This window comes from Amblyraja radiata, chromosome 20, assembly GCF_010909765.2.
Source record: "Amblyraja radiata isolate CabotCenter1 chromosome 20, sAmbRad1.1.pri, whole genome shotgun sequence".
Taxonomy (NCBI): domain Eukaryota; kingdom Metazoa; phylum Chordata; class Chondrichthyes; order Rajiformes; family Rajidae; genus Amblyraja; species Amblyraja radiata.
The window spans coordinates 38,267,050-38,288,284 of record NC_045975.1 but is presented as its reverse complement, the minus strand read 5'-3'; the positions used below and the strand labels follow the sequence as shown (position 1 = coordinate 38,288,284).

Here is a 21,235-nt window from a genome sequence, read left to right as displayed (position 1 = left end):
TAATCCCATTTACCCCATATAGTTAATTCATAGCTTTGACAATTCAAGTCTTTGTCAAGATACTACTTAAACATTGTGAGATTGCCTGCCTCCCCCATCCTCTCCAGCAGTGGATTCCAGATTCCAACTACCCTCCGAGTCTAAAATAATCTCCTCCGATCTACTCTAACAGCTTTAGTCCTCAGTTTAAACCTTTGCCCTCTAGCTTTAAATGGGTTATATTTGATCTTTAAAAAGATCACTTGCAATTCAATGGGATGGCAAGTGCCACCTGAATCTTACCATACGGCAACTTCTCAGGAACTAAGGAAATTTACATCTCCAATGACTTTTACCCACTTCTACAGAGAAAGCATCCTATCCAGATGCATCTCAGCTTGGTATGACAACTGCTCTGCTTCAGACTGCAAGAAATCGCAGGGTTGTGGAGAAGTCAGTCTATCAGCAAACTAGATTACCCTCCATTGAATCCATCTACACTACCTGTTACCTCGGGATGCAGACAACATAATCACTTTAAACCTATGCCATCTAGTTCTTGATTTCCCAGCACTTGGAAGAAGACTACGCATTCAACCTATCTTTGCCCCTCATGATTTTATACATCTCCTATAAAGTCACCGCCCAGGCTCTTGGGCTCCAAGAAATAAAGTTCAAGCCTACCCAATATCTCCCCGTAGCTCTGTGCCTTGAGTCCTGACCACATCCTCATAAATCTATTCTGCATGCTTTCTAGCTTAATGGCATCTTTCCTATACCAGGGTGACCAAAAATGAACACAATACTCCTGGTACGTCAATAGACAAAAGACAATAGGTGCAGGAGTTGGCCATTCGGCCGTTCGAGCCAGCACCGCCATTCAATGTGATCATGGCTGATCATCCCCAATCAGTACCCCGTTCCTGCCTTCTCCCCATATCCCCTGACTCCGCTATCTTTGAGAGCCCTATCTAGCTCTCTCTTGAAAGCATCCAGAGAACGTGTCTCCAGGCAGAGAATTCCACAGACTCACCACTCTCTGTGAGAATTCCACAGACTCACCACTCTCTGTGAGAATTCCACAGACTCACCACTCTCTGTGAGAAAATATGTTTCCTCATCTCCGCCCTCGCTAATATATTTTGCAGCTGTTTCATCATTTAAATTCACACATTATTTTTGAATGAAATGGCAGTCATTTGCATGCATATTTTTCAGGTGGATCCAGCCCCGTTTTACGAGTCTTGTGTACGGGATGCATGTGCCTGTGACACTGGTGGGGACTGCGAATGTCTGTGTACTGCTATCGCTGCCTACTCTCTGGCCTGTAGGATGGCAGGGCTGTGCGTTTCCTGGAGGACCCCAGAACTTTGTCGTGAGTAATGTTGTGCTTCCATTCACTTTTAGGCTTAGAGCAGTTAATCGCCAGATCCCTCCATCTCCACTTCATCATTGCCAGTTATGAATTGCTCTTCGCTAAGCTTGAGTTGTTCTTCCCTGTCATTGAGAAAAATCCTTTTGTCGCTTTAGTTTAGAGTTTAGAGACACAGCTTGCAAACAGGCCCTTCGGCCCACCGAGTCAGCGCCGACCAACAATAATCCTGTACACTGGTTCTATGTTATCCCAGTTTTACATCCTGCTCACCAGGGGTAATTTACAGAATTCAATTAAACCTACAAAGCTGCACATCTTTAGAAAGGTGGGACGAGACCACAGCACCAGGAGAAAACCCAGAGTCACAGAGAGAACATACAAACTCTGTACTGACAGCACCCACAGTCAGGATCGAACCCGGGTCTCGCAGCAGTGCTACTGCTGTGTCACTGTGCCGACAAGGAATTTTAATTCATTAGTGTGAGGCCGACTCTGATCCTGTCGTTACCATCTCTACACCCCACTTGGCATCCTCCCATCCTGTGTGTCACCACCCACCCACCAGGTTCTGGACATTGTCAGATTCAAACAGAGTTAAAATTAATTCATTAGTCAGAGGAATGTAAGATAAAATAATCCATCAGGACCATTTCATTCTTTGCAGTTTAAAAATGGAAGGAATCCATTCCACAGAATGGTGTTCTGCTTTACATTACTATATCAGGATCTCTTACAATTCTTAACTTTCCAAAGAATCAACAAACAAAATGCTGTGGCTTCAATGTCAGTGCAAGTCCTTCCTCACCTAGGGAGAGTTCTTCGGAGGACAGATTTTATATAAAATAAAAGTAAGATAGCATTCATTCAGGCAGCAATCTAATCCATATTATTGCCAAGGGAACAATCTGTTCCACCATATTCGCACTCTGGTAAACAACACGAATGTGAATCTATTCCACGATGTTTAGGTGACAAGACTGATGACTACTCGGAATGCTTTTTATGTTTCCAGCTCTCTTCTGTACTTACTACAATCCGAATGATGAGTGTGAATGGCACTATGCACCGTGCGGGATTCCCTGCGTCAAAACCTGCCAGAACCCAAGTGGGGCTTGCTCCAAAATTATCCCCAAACTTGAAGGTAACAGCGTCTCTGTTAATTAATGAAGTGATGGGATTTCATTAAATGTTGAATAACAAGCAAACTGCATCAATGTAGGTTTATCTTCTGTCTCGATAAGTGAGCAAAAGTCATTCTACAGGAAACCTTTCAAATTCATAATTATACCTGAGAAGTTTCCCTTCATAATAAGTTTGCACTAGCAGGAAGTAGAGGGAATATAGTGGGAAGTGGAGGAAATGATCCAACAGATGAACTGTATCATGTTACCTGAAATCATTTGTTTAAATATCAAAAGTGAGCACTTTGATTGCCACTTCATTCACTTGTTTGATCCTGGCTACCAAAGGCATGATGTATAATTTGCTTCATCTTGCCAAGGTTTTAAGTTCAATATTGTACAAACTATCATATATTATCATGAAGAGCAAGGGTAACCAATGGATGGAGGCAACCCTACCTCCAGATTGCAGAGTCTGAGAAGGGTCCCGACCCTATCCCTTTTCGTCAGAGATGCTGCCTGACCCGCTGAGTTACTCCAGCACTGTGTGTCTATCTTTGGTATAAACCAGCATCTGCCGTTCGTTGCTTCCGCTCATCATCCTAGTCTGGATGTACATTGGTGGATTTGTACTGAGGCAGACTCTCATTCCCACAATCGTGACACTTTCACATCATGAACCGCACCACATTCCTGAGGGGAGTGGGAGAAATGGTCACATACGGTATTGCTTCCACAACACCCATTTCCTGATAATAACCATTGTTATTAGAAACCAGATAGAATATTACACCGAAGAAAAAAATGGTATCAAGTTGCTCATTGCAATTTAAAGTACTGCTGGATTTCTTTGTGATTTGGAACAAATTAGTCTGCAGGTCGACCACAGAGCAACAATCCTGGTGCTCTGAATGTTTGAGCAGTCAGTTGTAATCTGATAATTTTGTTGTTTCCATAGGCTGCTACCCAGACTGTCCCTCAGAGAAGCCGTTTCTAGATGAAGATAAGATGCAGTGTGTTCCATTGAGCAACTGTCCCTGTCACATTAATGGGACATACTACGAGCCAGGCCAATCAGTCCCATCTACTCGGAATTGTGAATCCTGGTAAGTAACATGTTCCTGTAAAAAGTAGTAAGTGAAACTCATTGCAAGTGCAGGGAACTAAAGACAAGGAGGCCCGTCGAGAGTGCAACAAGTGTAGCGAGGTGTTTAAAATGAAAAATTTGATTTGCCAACAGTCATACAAAAAAAGCAACAAGATGCATAACTACATAAAGATTAAACATAGACTTAAACAGCCCCCACAGCGGTGTGTGAGAATCCTCAAGGCACGCAGCATAAGCGGAGATCCACAGCCATCAGTTTAATGTCCGGGCCACACACACACACACTCCATCATCATGTGACCAGAGTTGTACCGACCGCTATCACACTCTCTGCAGTCCATGTCCGCCCGAACAATCAGAAAGCCGTCCACACTCGCACTAGACTCCGGGCTGTCCTCATGGCGCCATGTCCCCGTAAACAACGAGATCACCGCACTCACGGCACTCCCTCCGAGTCCTCACTAGCGCAGGCAGCACGTCCATCTTGTTTTTCGGCGACGTCATATTCCCCACTGTGATGGAAGACAAATAATGGATACCTTCCCGCGAGTCGGGGCAATTGAAACATCCACAGTCAGGCATTCGCCAATCGAACCCACCGCATCGGGGCGATCGAGGCTCCCGTGATCGGGGCGGTCGAACCTCCTGCGATTGGAGCTCCTGAAGTTGATCCCTAACAAAGGGACCGCCAGCTCCACGATGTTAAGGCACGATACAAAAAAGTCACATCTCCGTCAAGGGACAAATGTTGGCATCTTATACCGCAGGGGATTTTAAATGGTCACTGTACACAAATACAGCAATCAACACCAATGTTGGATCCACGGGCCCCACCACTGGTGCAGCAGGTGGCAGGTGGATAGGTTGTGAGGTGGTGTTCTCCTTCTGCAGTTTTGGAGGCTGCAATGTGGGCTCGGGAAGGTTGATGACATGGGTTCACATCCTGCCAAAGGACTTGGAGAGCAAATCTACACCCAGAGCTCAATGACTACAATCAAATATGAAATTACTCTTTCATAAAATATTCATTTTAGCAAACTCCGATGAAGATGTGGTATCAACTAAAATATGAGCAGTTCAGTGCAACAGATGCTACTTTCAAAGGTTCAATAACCAATTAATCTTCCTCACTCCATATTCTCTTGTGTATGAATGACAATTTCTCAATTTTAAACAATGGCAAGATAGCTAAAGTTATAAAGAAACACGGTCATTTTTTTGCATATCAGTTCTGAAATGTCAAATTGAATAACTAATGCATTTTGTTTATATTTTTTAGCAAGTGTAATAATGGTGAAGTACATTGCACCTACCACAAATCAGGTATGTCCATTGCACACAAGGCTCATCTTGGGTGTTTTATTTTTCAAAATAAATCGGACGTAATGTAATTGATGACTGAAATATTCAGGATACTAAAGGACAAAGAGTAGATGAAAATAATGTTGCTGGATTGTGGTTAAGGAATGAGGAAAGAATGAAAACAATCAGACCCAATTCGAGTCATAGACCCCATCTACACTAGTGCCAACTGCTCCCTAAATCTTTCCAAACCATGTAGCTGTCCAAATGGCTTTTAAATGTTGTATATAGAACCTACTTCAACTACTGCCTCTGGCAACTCATTCAATATACTCACTGTATGAAAACGTTGCCTCCCAGATTTCTATTAAATCTTTCCCCTCTTGCCTTAAAACTATGTCCTCTGGTTCTTATAATCTTAACTGCTAACTGCTAACTGCACGAATGAAAGTCAATGTCTTGACTTCTCCAATTCCATTGCCATTGACTTCTCCCATTGACTTCTCCAATTTCAGGTAGTCCTTGCCTTTCTCCCTCGTTCCCCTCCCCTTCCTAGCTCTCCCACAGCCCACTGTCTCCGCCTCTTCCTTTCTTCTCCCCATCCCCACCACCCCCACATCAGTCTGGAGAAGGGTATCGACCCGAAACATCACCTACTCCTTCGCTCCATAGATGCTGCCTCACCCGCTGAGTTTTCCCAGCATTTTTGTCTACCTTTGATTTTTCCAGCATCTGCAGTTCTTTCTTAAAGATAATAATTTATTGTTCATTTTCAATAATTGTTGATTTATATTTTTCCTTTCTTAGCGTGCACCTGTGTCTACGATGGCAAAATATTCCATGATGGAGATATTATCTACCATACCACAGACGGCATTGGGGGATGCATCAAAGCAACGTGCGGTGTGAATGGGACAATAATCCGACAGGTGTACCCATGCACTCCCACGACCTCCACGGTTCCCAGCACAACACTTAGCTTTGAAACCCCAACCACATCACCTGGAGTCCCATGGATTTTAACTTCCGCCACAAATTCTATTCCAACTGGAACAGTCTCTATCCCTCCGATGACAACAGCACAGAAGACCACCACCACAACAGCTCCAGTCACCACACAGAGAACCACAACTACAACGTCCACTGAAACGACCACAAAAAGAACCCAGCCAACATCAACCACCACCTTACCAACAACAGTCACCACTACAACAGCTCCAGTCACTACACATAGCACCACAACTGCAGTCTCCACTGAAGCCACGACAAAAATAACCCAACTAACATCCACTACCACTACACCTACCACCACCACCATTACTCCAGTCACTACACTGAGAACCACAACTACAACGTCCACTGAAACTACACCCGAGAGAACTCAGCCAACATCAACCACCACCTTACCGACAACAGTCACCACCACAACAGCTCCAGTCACTACACATAGCATCACTACAGTCTCCACTGAAACCACGACAAAAAGAACCCAACCAACATCCACAACCACTACACCTACACCTACACCAACCACCACCACCACTACTCCAGTCACTACCCATAGCACAACCACAACCTCCATTAAAACTACACCCGAGAGAACCCAGCCAACATCAACCACCACCTTACCGACAACAGTCACCACTACAACATCTAGCCTAACTGCCTCCACCGCTCCAAAGACAGCAGCAGTGTTGACCACCTCAACAACTCCAGTCACCACACATAGCACCACAACTACAACCACCATTAAAACTACACCCGAGAGAACCCAGCCGACATCAACGACAACTTCTCCCACAACAGCTACCACCACGGCTCCAGTCATTACACATAGTACCACAACTACAACATCCACTGAAACTACACCTGAAAGAACAACAACCACCACCTCACCGACAACAGTCACCACTACCACAGTTCCAGTCACTACACATAGCACAACTACAACCTCCATTAAAACTACACCTGAAAGAACCCAGCCAACATCTACCACCACTACACCAACCACCACCACCACTACTCCAGTCACTTCACATAGCACCACAACTACAGTCTCCACTGAAACTACCACAAAAGGAACTCAGCCAACATCAACCACCACCTTACCGACAACAGTCACCACCACAACAGCTCCAGTCACTACACATAGCATCACTACAGTCTCCACTGAAACCACGACAAAAAGAACCCAACCAACATCCACAACCACTACACCTACACCTACACCAACCACCACCACCACTACTCCAGTCACTACCCATAGCACAACCACAACCTCCATTAAAACTACACCCGAGAGAACCCAGCCAACATCAACCACCACCTTACCGACAACAGTCACCACTACAACATCTAGCCTAACTGCCTCCACCGCTCCAAAGACAGCAGCAGTGTTGACCACCTCAACAACTCCAGTCACCACACATAGCACCACAACTACAACCACCATTAAAACTACACCCGAGAGAACCCAGCCGACATCAACGACAACTTCTCCCACAACAGCTACCACCACGGCTCCAGTCATTACACATAGTACCACAACTACAACATCCACTGAAACTACACCTGAAAGAACAACAACCACCACCTCACCGACAACAGTCACCACTACCACAGTTCCAGTCACTACACATAGCACAACTACAACCTCCATTAAAACTACACCTGAAAGAACCCAGCCAACATCTACCACCACTACACCAACCACCACCACCACTACTCCAGTCACTTCACATAGCACCACAACTACAGTCTCCACTGAAACTACCACAAAAAGAACCCAGCCAACATCTACCGCCACCTTACCAACAACCGTCACCACCACCACAGCAGCTCCAGTCACTACACATAGCCTCACCACAACCTCCACTGAAACAACGACAAAAGGAACCCAACCAACAGCCACTACCACGACACCAACCACCACCACCACCACTACTACAACAGCTCCAGTCACTACACATAGCCTCACCACAACCTCCACTGAAACCACATTGAAAGCAACCCAACCAACATCCACGACCACTACACCAACGACAGTCACCACTACAACATCCAACCCAACAACAACTGCCTCCACCGTGCCAAAGACAGAAGCACTGCTGACCACCTCAACAACTCCAGTCACTACATTGAGAGCCACAACCACAACTTTCGCTCAAACTTCATCTGAACGAACCCAACCCATATCAACGACCATCCCAGCAACAACAACATGCTCATGCACAGTGCAAGGGAAGATATTATCACCAGGTAATTTTGCTAATTAATTAATTACTTAATTGCATTCTATTAACTTTTTGAATTGTCGAATCTTGATCATTATTTCTGGGTCCTTCCCAATTAGTGTGACCATGCACTATTTTCTCTCTCTTGCTGTTGATTATGTTTTGTAGTATTCTTCAATACACATTGTAGTTTGCACAAATTATCATAAATCATCTGTCTCCAATTATGCCCTGTGAAAACTGCAGCTTCCATTTCCTTTGCCCACTTCTATGTTTGTTCACGGAAACAGGGCACAGTGATAATCACTAATGGCAGAAAAACTGTGTTCATAAAGTCTATGGTGTCAGAATACCCATTCGGGAACAGTGGACACATATTATCCATCAGCTGTTTTCCATAAACACATTGACCTTCCCTGATTCACTGATTTCTCTACATTTAAAAATGACAAGGGATCTGATATAAATTAAGTCACTCATTTCTGATTGGAGATGATTTTGTTCTCTCTAAGAAACAAGATTCTTTGGAACTCTCTCTTTCTTAAAACAGTGGAAGTAGAGATTTTCTATCTATTAAAGCAGAGGGAGATAGATTCAGGACAAGATGTGAGTGTTGAAAAATTACAATGGGTAGATGGGAGAGTGATTCTCGAATGAATCACAGATATAACAGACATGACCTTATTGGCGCAGTGGTAGAGTTGCTGCCTTACAGCGAATGCAGCGCTACAGACCTGGGGTCGATCCCGACTATGGGTGCTATTTGTACGGAGTTTGTACGTTCACCCCGTGACCATCGTGGGTTTTCTCCGAGACCTTCGGTTTCCTCCCACACTCCAAAGACGTAGAGTTGGTTAATTGGCTTGGAAAATGTAAAAAATGTCCCTAGTGGGTATTAATGTGCGGGGATTGCTGGTCAGCGTAGACCCGGTGGGCCAAAGGGCCTGTTTCCGCGCTGTATCTCTAAACTAAACTAAACTAAAGAGGTATTAAAAATGCATTAAAGGCTGGTGAGTGTGTGGAGCATGCAGTCAAAGGAAATGGTACAGGAGGGTATAATTACAACATAGAAATCAAGTCGAGATTGTTAAATTGTAATATTCACGAGGACTGGACATTGACATTGTTACTTCCTAAGGGTTTATAGGTACATTAAACACAACAATACAACAAACAAATGTACAATAAACAATAATGTTTAATAATATAATAAATTAACTGTTATATTAGGTAATTAGATCATAATAGTGGGAATTGAAGTATGGCTTAAAAGACATTTGGGCAGGTGGGTGCATGGGAAAGTTTCAAATGATTATGGGCCAAACACAGTTAAATGGGACATTCAATTAGGTAATTTGGTTAGCTTGGATGAGTTTCCATGCTGTATAACACTATGACTGGTGGATTGGAATTGAGAGGCAGTTCCTGCTCCAAGTGTGTGTATGTCTACATGGTGGCTGTTGGTGTTGTTCCAAATCTCAGAAGAATCTTGGAATATTGTGCAACTTAACGAGTTTGGAAAGAGAATTTGGAGAACTGATGTTAAGGTACACATGAGTCCTTAAGGAGCCATCACTATATCTGGGAAATGTCTGGAAATGATAAGTCCAATAGTTCCCTGAAAGCACCGATGGCCAAAAGCTACCAATGACAAACACCATCAAGGAAATCTGATTCCCATTTTTGTATCCATTCAACCCAGTTGAAATAAATTGTGTTTGTTAGCATGAATGACAGAGCTAGAAGAACCGCTGCTAACCAGCTCCAAAAACGCAGACAATGCTGTTTGCTCAGATTTGGTTCAGAATATCATGATCCTTAATGCAGTCAGCAAAATAATATTCGCATATTTCAAACTTATTTCCCAAGTGAAAGACATGAACCAGTGTCAACATCATACATAAAGATAGTCATCAGTTACATCACCTTCAGGTGGACACAACCTGATTTTTTTTTCTTTGCCTCCAGGTCAGGCAACTGTGACTTCTGCAGGTAAATCAGGCCTCTGTAACTTTACTCTGTGTACTGAGGATTGTGAAATTCTGAAGTACACAGGAAGATGTGAAACTACAACCAGACCAGCAGAAACCACAACATCAGCTACAACAGTGACAGTAACACCAACGTCAAAAGGAACTACAATCTGTTCATGTGATGTTGACGGACATATAATGTCACCAGGTAAGTGTGTCAGTAATCAAAGTGCTCTGCTGTTCACATTTTAAAGTAAGAGGTCTACCTCTGTCTATAGCTATGTGCAGATGATTGCAAGAAATACATTAGATTATGAAGCTGATGCATTATACTATACGTTAACAAACATGATCGCAACTTATTGCTTTCAATGAATTTCCGTTTGAGTTAATGTGGTCAAAGTTTTTCATTGCTCCAATGCGACCTTTTTCCTTGCAACCATAGAGCTACAGGATGTATTTGGTTCAAATGCTCCTTAAATGCAACATCATATTACGATACAGCTCAACATCCCTACATTGAGATTAGCAGCAGCATTGATCAGTAGAAGTTTGTACACAATTCAGAACCCCACATCTTTACTAGAAATTCTGTGGTCCACCCGATCCCATGGCTGTGTTATGGGCCTGATCATGCCCCGCTGAAAATGATATTTCTTCATAAAAATACACGACGCAACTAAGCAACCTTACTGCAATTCCCGTTAACTCTCCTGCTGGATTCTGTGTTGAGTTTTTCCATTCTATCGGCATTGCCATTTTGCAAGGCCTGCCAACCACAAGCTACGATATCAAAACACACACTGGTATTTTCTCAGGGGAGGGACAGAATTTCTTGATTCTTGACACAAACTCATTGAAATTATATTAGAGCCTCCACAAAAAAATCTGCACAACTGAAATACTCATATTCAACATCATACATAAAGATATTTATCAGTTACGTCACCTTCAGGTGGACACAACCTGATTTTTATGTTCTGCCTCCAGGTCAGGCAACTGTGACATCTGCAGGTAAATCAGGCCTCTGTAACTTTACTCTGTGTACTAAGGATTGTGAAATTCTGAAGTACACAGGAAGATGTGAAACTACAACCAGACCAGCAGAAACCACAACATCAGCTACAACAGTGACAGTAACACCAACGTCAAAAGGAACTACAATCTGTTCATGTGATGTTGACGGACATATAATGTCACCAGGTAAGTGTGTCAGTAATCAAAGTGCTCTTCTGTTCACATTTCAAAGAAAGAGCTTTACACCTGTCTCTTGGGTAGAGAAAAATGCTGGTGAAACTCACGGGTGAGGCAGCATCGATGGAACCTACATCTGTCTCTTGCTAAGTGCAGATGATAGCAAGAAATGCATCCAATTATGAAGTTGATGCACAGTTCTAAACATGTCAACATAAATTATAGAATCTTTTTGCTTTCTTAGTTTGTTCCATTTGAGTTAATGTGGTTGAAGCTTTTAATAGTTTAAAATCACCGGAGTCTTCTTCCTTGCAACCACTGAGCAACAGGATATATTTGATTCAAATGCTCCTTAAATGCAACATCATGTTACGATAAAGTTTAACACCCCTACATTGTGCTTGACAGCAGCATTGATCAGAGAGGTTTGCTCACAATGTAGACCTACACTTTTATACTGTAAATGTTGTGGTCCGCCCATGGTTTCTGTTATGGGCCAGGTCATGCCACCCGTCAAAAAAGTTATTTCTGCCCAAAAATGAACTACGCAACTGAGCAACCTTACTGCAATTGCCGCTCACTCTTCTGCTGATTTGTGTATTATATTCTCTCCGCAATTCCCTTATACAAGGCCTGCCAGCCACAAGCTACGATATGAAATCACGCACTGTGTTTGATCAAAGGATGTACATTATTTCTTGATTCTTGATGCAAACACTTTGAAATTCCAACCTGATTTTCTTTTCTTTGCCTCCAGGTCAGGCAACTGTGACGTCTACAGGTAAATCAGGCCTCTGTAGCTTTGTTCTGTGTACTGAAGATTGTAAAGTTCTGAAGTACACAGGTAGATGTGAAAGTACAACCAGACCAACAGAAACTACAACATCAGCTACAACAGTAACAGTAACACCAACGTCAAGAGGAACTACCACATGTACCTGTGAGAATGACGGGCGAAAAATGCTCCCTGGTAAGTGTGTCAATTATCACAGAGATCTTCCATTCACATTGAAAAGACAAAGAAATCCATAATCCCAAAGCTGAAAATGGCAGTAGCATTGATTGGCAATGGATGGCAAATTATCACACCCTTGCTTTTCATTGGGTAAACGCATGTCCACCCATTTGCAAGGTTAATTGTACACGCCTGATCACTCACCTTCAGGAGACATTGCCATCTCCTCGCAATAATGAATCATGCAACTGAGTATCCGTTCTGCAGTTGTCAAGTAATCGTCTGCTGATTCCTGTATTGTGCTTTTACATTCACTCTACAATTCCCTTTTACACAGCCTGTCAGCAGCAACAAGCTTTGCCAAAATGTTATGCTTCACAACCAGACCCTGGTGCTTGCACAGATGTAGTTCAGAACGTCCCGATCCTTGATGCATTCTGCGAAATAATATTCGCATATTTCAAACTTATTTCCCAAGTGAAAGACATGAACCAGCTTCAACATCATACATAAAGATATTTATCAGTTACATCACCTTCAGGTGGACACAACCTGATTTTTTTTTCTTTGCCTCCAGGTCAGGCAACTGTGACTTCTACAGGTAAATCAGGCCTCTGTAACTTTACTCTGTGTACTGAGGATTGTGAAATTCTGAAGTACGCAGGAAGATGTGAAACTACAACCAGACCAGCAGAAACCACAACATCAGCTACAACAGTAACAGTAACACCAACGTCAAAAGGAACTACAATCTGTTCATGTGATGTTAACGGACATATAATGTCACCAGGTAAGTGTGTCAGTAATCAAAGTGCTCTTCTGTTCACATTTCAAAGAAAGAGCTTTACACCTGTCTCTTGGGTAGAGAAAAATGCTGGTGAAACTCACGGGTGAGGCAGCATCGATGGAACCTACATCTGTCTCTTGCTAAGTGCAGATGATAGCAATAAATGCATCTAATTATGAAGTTGATGCACAGTTCTAAACATTTCAACATAAATTATAGAATCTTTTTGCTTTTTTAGTTTTTTTCATTTGAGTTAATGTGGATGAAGCTCTTAACAGTTTAAAATCACGCACTATGTTTGATCAAAGGAGGTACATTTTTTCTTGATTCTTGATTTTAACACTTTGAAATTACAACCTGATCTTCTTTTCTTTGCCTCCAGGTCAGGCAACTGTGACGTCTACAGGTAAATCAGGCCTCTGTAACTTTGTTCTGTGTACTGAAGATTGTAAAGTTCTGAAGTACACAGGTAGATGTGAAAGTACAACCAGACCAACAGAAACTACAACATCAGCTACAACAGTGACAGTAACACCAACGTCAAGAGGAACTACCACATGTACCTGTGAGAATGACGGGCGAAAAATGCTCCCTGGTAAGTGTGTCAATTATCACAGAGCTCTTTCATTCACATTGAAAAGACAAAGAAATCCATAATCCCAAAGCTGAAAATGGCAGCAGCATTGATTGACAATGGATGGCAAATAATCACACACTTGCTTTTCATTGGGACAACGTATGTCCACCCACTTGCAAGGTTAATTGTAGACACCTGATCACGCACCTTCAGGAGACATTGCCATCTCCTCGCAATAATGAATCATGCAACTGAGTATCCGTTCTGCAGTTGTCAAGTAATCGTCTGCTGATTCCTGTATTGTGCTTTTACATTCACTCTACAATTCCCTTTTACACAGCCTGTCAGCAGCAACCAGCTTTGCCAAAATGTTATGCTTCACAACCAGACCCTGGTGCTTGCGCAGATGTGGTTCAGAACGTCCCGATCCTTGATGCATTCTGCAAAATAATATTCTGATATTTCAAATTTATTTCCCAAGTGAAAGACAAGAACCAGCTTCAACATCATACATAAAGATAGTCATCACTTACATCACCTTCAGGTGGACACAACCTGATTTTTTTTTCTTTGCCTCCAGGTCAGGCAACTGTGACGTCTACAGGTAAATCAGGCCTCTGTAACTTTACTCTGTGTACTGAGGATTGTGAAATTCTGAAGTACGCAGGAAGATGTGAAACTACAACCAGACCAGCAGAAACCACAACATCAGCTACAACAGTAACAGTAACACCAACGTCAAAAGGAACTACAATCTGTTCATGTGATGTTGACGGACATATAATGTCACCAGGTAAGTGTGTCAGTAATCAAAGTGCTCTGCTGTTCACATTTTAAAGTAAGAGGTCTACCTCAGTCTATAGCTATGTGCAGATGATTGCAAGAAATACATTAGATTATGAAACTGATGCATTATACTATACGTTAACAAAAATGATCGCAACTTATTGCTTTCAATGAATTTCCGTTTGAGTTAATGTGGTCAAAGTTTTTCATTGCTCCAATGCGACCTTTTTCCTTGCAACCATAGAGCTACAGGATGTATTTGGTTCAAATGCTCCTTAAATGCAACATCATATTACGATACAGCTCAACATCCCTACATTGAGATTAGCAGCAGCATTGATCAGTAGAAGTTTGTACACAATTCAGAACCCCCACATCTTTACTAGAAATTCTGTGGTCCACCGGATCCCATGGCTGTGTTATGGGCCTGATCATGCCCCACTGAAAATGATATTTCTTCACAAAAATACACGACGCAACTAAGCAACCTTACTGCAATTCCCGTTAACTCTTCTGCTGGATTCTGTGTTGAGTTTTTCCATTCTATCGGCATTGCCATTTTGCAAGGCCTGCCAACACAAGCTACGATATGAAAACACACACTGGTATTTTCTCAGGGGAGGGACAGAATTTCTTGATTCTTGACACAAACTCATTGAAATTATATTAGAGCCTCCACAAAAAATCTGCACAACTGAAATACTCATATTCAACATCATACATAAAGATATTTATCAGTTACGTCACCTTCAGGTGGACACAACCTGATTTTTATGTTCTGCCTCCAGGTCAGGCAACTGTGACTTCTGCAGGTAAATCAGGCCTCTGTAACTTTACTCTGTGTACTGAGGATTGTGAAGTTCTGAAGTACACAGGAAGATGTGAAACTACAACCAGACCAGCAGAAACCACAACATCAGCTACAACGGTGACAGTAACACCAACGTCAAAAGGAACTACAATCTGTTCATGTGATGTTGACGGACATATAATGTCACCAGGTAAGTGTGTCAGTAATCAAAGTGCTCTTCTGTTCACATTTCAAAGAAAGAGCTTTACAGCTGTCTCTTGGGTAGAGAAAAATGCTGGTGAAACTCAGCGGGTGAGGCAGCATCGATGGAACCTACATCTGTCTCTTGCTAAGTGCAGATGATAGCAAGAAATGCATCCAATTATGAAGTTGATGCACAGTTCTAAACATGTCAACATAAATTATAGAATATTTTTGCTTTCTTAGTTTTTTCCATTTGAGTTAATGTGGTTGAAGCTCATAATAGTTTAAAATCACGCAGTGTGTTTGATCAAAGGAGGTACATAATTTCTTGACTCATGATGCAAACACTTTGAAATTACAACCTGATCTTGTCTGGAAAATGAGTCCAGCAGTTCCCTGAAAGTACCGATGTCCAAAAGCTACCAATGTCAAACATCATCGATCAAAACTGATTCCCATTTTTTGTGTCCATTCATCACAGTTGAAAAAAATTGTGTTTGTTTGCATTAATGACATAGCTAGAAGAACTACTGCCAACCAGCTCCAAAAACGCAGACAATGCTGTTTGCTCAGATTTGGTTCAGAATATCCTGATCCTTGATGCAGTCGGCAAAATAATATTCGCATATTTCAAACTTATTTCCCAAGTGAAAGACATGAACCAGCTTCAATATCATACATAAAGATATTTATCAGTTACATCACCTTCAGGTGGACACAACCTTATATTTTTTTTCCTTTGCACCAGGTCAGGCAACTGTGACTTCTACAGGTAAATCAGGCCTCTGTAACTTTACTCTGTGTACTGAGGATTGTGAAGTTCTGAAGTACACAGGAAGATGTGAAACTACAACCAGACCAGCAGAAACCACAACATCAGCTACAACAGTGACAGTAACACCAACGTCAAAAGGAACTACAATCTGTTCATGTGATGTTGATGGACATATAATGTCACCAGGTAAGTGTGTCAGTAATCAAAGTGCTCTTCTGTTCACATTTCAAAGAAAGAGCTTTACAGCTGTCTCTTGGGTAGACAAAAATGCTGGTGAAACTCACGGGTGAGGCAGCATCGATGGAACCTACATCTGTCTCTTGCTAAGTGCAGATGATAGCAAGAAATGCATCCAATTATGAAGTTGAAGCACAGTTCTAAACATGTCAACATAAATGATAGAATCTTTTTGCTTTCTTAGTTTTTTCCATTTGAGTTAATGTGGATGAAGCTCTTAATAGTTTAAAATCACTGGAGGCTTCATCCTTGCAACCACTGAGCAACAGGATATATTTGATTCAAATGCTCCTTAAATGCAACATCATGTTACGATAAAGTTGAACACCCCTACATTGTGCTTGACAGCAGCATTGATCAGAGAGGTTTGCTCACAATGTGGACCTACACTTTTATACTGTAAATGTTGTGGTCCGCCCATGGTTTCTGTTATGGGCCAGATCATGCCTCCCGTGAAAAAAGTTATTTCTGCCCAAAAATGAACTACGCAACTGAGCAACCTTACTGCAATTGCCGCTCACTCTTCTGCTGATTTGTGTATTATATTCTCTCCGCAATTCCCTTTTACAAGGCCTGCCAGCCACAAGCTACGATATAAAATCATGCAGTGTGTTTGATCAAAGGAGGTACATCATTTCTTCATTCTTAATGCAAACACTTTGAAATTACAACCTGAATTTCTTTTCTTTGCCTCCAGGTCAGGCAACTGTGACGTCTACAGGTAAATCAGGCCTCTGTAGCTTTGTTTTGTGTACTGAAGATTGTAAAGTTCAGAAGTACACAGCTAGATGTGAAAGTACAACCAGATCAACAGAAACTACAACATCAGCTACAACAGTGACAGTAACACCAATGTCAAGAGGAACTACCACATGTACCTGTGAGAATGACGGGCGAAAAATGCTCCCTGGTAAGTGTGTCAATTATCACAGAGCTCTTCCATTCACATTGAAAAGACAAAGAAACACACAATCCCAAAACTGATAATGGCAGCAGCATTGATTGGCAATGGATGGCAAATAATCACACACTTGCTTTTCATTGGGTAAACATATGTCCACCCATTTGCAAGGTTAATTGTACACGCCTGATCACGCACCTTCAGGAGACATTGCCATCTCCTCGCAATAATGAATCATGCAACTGAGTATCTGTTCTGCAGTTGTCAAGTAATCGTCTGCTGATTCCTGTATTGAGCTTTTACATTCATTCTATAATTCCCTTTTACACAGCCTGTCAGCAGCAACCAGCTTTGCCAAAATGTTATGCTTCACAACCAGACCCTGGTGCTTGCACAGATGTGGTTCAGAACGTCCCGATCCTTGATGCCTTCTGCAAAATAATATTATCATATTTCAAACTTATTTTCCAAGTGAAAGACATGAACCAACATCAACATCATACATAAAGATAGTCATCAGTTTCATCACCTTCAGGTGGACACAACCTGATCTGTTTTTCTTTGCCTCCAGGTCAGGCAACTGTGACGTCTACAGGTAAATCAGCCCTCTGTAACTTTACTCTGTGTACTGAGGATTGTGAAATTCTGAAGTACACAGGAAGTTGTGGAACTACAACCAGACCAGCAGAAACCACAACATCAGCTACAACAGTGACAGTAACACCAACGTCAAAAGGAACTACAATCTGTTCATGTGATGTTGACGGACATATAATGTCACCAGGTAAGTGTGTCAGTAATCAAAGTGCTCTGCTGTTCACATTTCAAAGTAAGATGTCTACCTCAGTCTATAGCTATGTGCAGATGATTGCAAGAAATGCATTAGATTATGAAGCTGATGCATTATACTATACGTTAACAAAAATGATCGCAACTTATTGCTTTCAATGAATTCCCGTTTGAGTTAATGTGGTCAAAGTTTTTCATTGCTCCAATGCGACCTTTTTCCTTGCAACCATAGAGCTACAGGATGTATTTGGTTCAAATGCTCCTTAAATGCAACATCATATTACGATACAGCTCAACATCCCTACATTGAGATTAGCAGCAGCATTGATCAGTAGAAGTTTGTACACAATTCAGAACACCCACATCTTTACTAGAAATTCTGTGGTCCACCCGATCCCATGGCTGTGTTATGGGCCTGATCATGCCCCGCTGAAAATGATATTTCTTCACAAAAATACACGACGCAACTAAGCAACCTTACTGCAATTCCCGTTAACTCTTCTGCTGGATTCTGTGTTGAGTTTTTCCATTCTATCGGCATTGCCATTTTGCAAGGCCTGCCAACCACAAGCTACGATATGAAAACACACACTGGTATTTTCTCAGGGGAGGGACAGAATTTCTTGATTCTTGACACAAACTCATTGAAATTATATTAGAGCCTCCACAAAAAATCTGCACAACTGAAATACTCATATTCAACATCATACATAAAGATATTTATCAGTTACGTCACCTTCAGGTGGACACAACCTGATTTTTATGTTCTGCCTCCAGGTCAGGCAACTGTGACATCTGCAGGTAAATCAGGCCTCTGTAACTTTACTCTGTGTACTGAGGATTGTGAAGTTCTGAAGTACACAGGAAGATGTGAAACTACAACCAGACCAGCAGAAACCACAACATCAGCTACAATGGTGACAGTAACACCAACGTCAAAAGGAACTACAATCTGTTCATGTGATGTTGACGGACATATAATGTCACCAGGTAAGTGTGTCAGTAATCAAAGTGCTCTTCTGTTCACATTTCAAAGAAAGAGCTTTACACCTGTCTCTTGGGTAGACAAAAATGCTGGTGAAACTCACGGGTGAGGCAGCATCTATGGAACCTACATCTGTCTCTTGCTAAGTGCAGATGATAGCAAGAAATGCATCTAATTATGAAGTTGATGCACAGTTCTAAACATGTCAACAAAAATGATTGAATCTTTTTGCTTTCTTAGTTTTTTCCATTTGAGTTAATGTGGATGAAGCTCTTAATAGTTTAAAATCACTGGAGGCTTCATCCTTGTAACCACTGAGCAACAGGATATATTTGATTCAAATGCTCCTTAAATGCAACATCATGTTACGATAAAGTTCAACACCCCTACATTGTGCTTGACAGCAGCATTGATCAGAGAGGTTTGCTCACAATGTGGACCTACACTTTTATACTGTAAATGTTGTGGTCCGCCCATGGTTTCTGTTATGGGCCTGATCATGCCTCCCGTGAAAAAAGTTATTTCTGCCCAAAAATGAACTACGCAACTGAGCAACCTTACTGCAATTGCCGCTCACTCTTCTGCTGCTTTGTGTATTATATTCTCTCCGCAATTCCCTTTTACAAGGCCTGCCAGCCACAAGCTACGATATAAAATCATGCAGTGTGTTTGATCAAAGGAGGTACATCATTTCTTCATTCTTAATGCAAACACTTTGAAATTACAACCTGAATTTCTTTTCTTTGCCTCCAGGTCAGGCAACTGTGACGTCTACAGGTAAATCAGGCCTCTGTAGCTTTGTTTTGTGTACTGAAGATTGTAAAGTTCAGAAGTACACAGCTAGATGTGAAAGTACAACCAGATCAACAGAAACTACAACATCAGCTACAACAGTGACAGTAACACCAATGTCAAGAGGTACTACCACATGTACCTGTGAGAATGACGGGCGAAAAATGCTCCCTGGTAAGTGTGTCAATTATCACAGAGCTCTTCCATTCACATTGAAAAGACAAAGAAACACACAATCCCAAAACTGATAATGGCAGCAGCATTGATTGGCAATGGATGGCAAATAATCACACACTTGCTTTTCATTGGGTAAACATATGTCCACCCATTTGCAAGGTTAATTGTACACGCCTGATCACGCACCTTCAGGAGACATTGCCATCTCCTCGCAATAATGAATCATGCAACTGAGTATCTGTTCTGCAGTTGTCAAGTAATCGTCTGCTGATTCCTGTATTGAGCTTTTACATTCATTCTATAATTCCCTTTTACACAGCCTGTCAGCAGCAACCAGCTTTGCCAAAATGTTATGCTTCACAACCAGACCCTGGTGCTTGCACAGATGTGGTTCAGAACGTCCCGATCCTTGATGCCTTCTGCAAAATAATATTATCATATTTCAAACTTATTTTCCAAGTGAAAGACATGAACCAACATCAACATCATACATAAAGATAGTCATCAGTTTCATCACCTTCAGGTGGACACAACCTAATCTGTTTTTCTTTGCCTCCAGGTCAGGCAACTGTGACGTCTACAGGTAAATCAGCCCTCTGTAACTTTACTCTGTGTACTGAGGATTGTGAAATTCTGAAGTACACAGGAAGTTGTGGAACTACAACCAGACCAGCAGAAACCACAACATCAGCTACAACAGTGACAGTAACACCAACGTCAAAAGGAACTACAATCTGTTCATGTGATGTTGACGGACATATAATGTCACCAGGTAAGTGTGTCAGTAATCAAAGTGCTCTGCTGTTCACATTTCAAAGTAAGATGTCTACCTCAGTCTATAGCTATGTGCAGATGATTGCAAGAAATGCATTAGATTATGAAGCTGATGCATTATACTGTACGTTAACAAAAATGATCGCAACTTATTGCTTTCAATGAATTCCCGTTTGAGTTAATGTGGTCAAAGTTTTTCATTGCTCCAATGCGACCTTTTTCCTTGCAACCATAGAGCTACAGGATGTATTTGGTTCAAATGCTCCTTAAATGCAACATCATATTACGATACAGCTCAACATCCCTACATTGAGATTAGCAGCAGCATTGATCAGTAGAAGTTTGTACACAATTCAGAACACCCACATCTTTACTAGAAATTCTGTGGTCCACCCGATCCCATGGCTGTGTTATGGGCCTG

At 41.9% G+C, this 21,235-nt stretch overlaps 1 protein-coding gene across 1 annotated transcript in view; it reads left to right on the top strand.

The window, feature by feature from the left end:
* The window catches only part of LOC116984416 (mucin-2-like), a 103,745-nt gene that overhangs the window by 30,013 nt on the left and 52,497 nt on the right, over positions 1-21,235 (top strand). Inside the window, exons 24-42 of the mRNA XM_033038569.1 lie at positions 1,198-1,354; positions 2,367-2,495; positions 3,434-3,581; positions 4,863-4,906; positions 5,693-6,804; positions 6,973-8,143; positions 10,087-10,299; positions 11,082-11,294; positions 12,043-12,255; positions 12,818-13,030; positions 13,410-13,622; positions 14,185-14,397; positions 15,179-15,391; positions 16,133-16,345; positions 17,094-17,306; positions 17,869-18,081; positions 18,864-19,076; positions 19,825-20,037; positions 20,600-20,812. Coding sequence (XP_032894460.1) covers positions 1,198-1,354; positions 2,367-2,495; positions 3,434-3,581; positions 4,863-4,906; positions 5,693-6,804; positions 6,973-8,143; positions 10,087-10,299; positions 11,082-11,294; positions 12,043-12,255; positions 12,818-13,030; positions 13,410-13,622; positions 14,185-14,397; positions 15,179-15,391; positions 16,133-16,345; positions 17,094-17,306; positions 17,869-18,081; positions 18,864-19,076; positions 19,825-20,037; positions 20,600-20,812 — 5,530 coding nt within the window. The remainder of the gene's footprint in view (positions 1-1,197; positions 1,355-2,366; positions 2,496-3,433; positions 3,582-4,862; positions 4,907-5,692; positions 6,805-6,972; positions 8,144-10,086; positions 10,300-11,081; positions 11,295-12,042; positions 12,256-12,817; positions 13,031-13,409; positions 13,623-14,184; positions 14,398-15,178; positions 15,392-16,132; positions 16,346-17,093; positions 17,307-17,868; positions 18,082-18,863; positions 19,077-19,824; positions 20,038-20,599; positions 20,813-21,235) is intronic.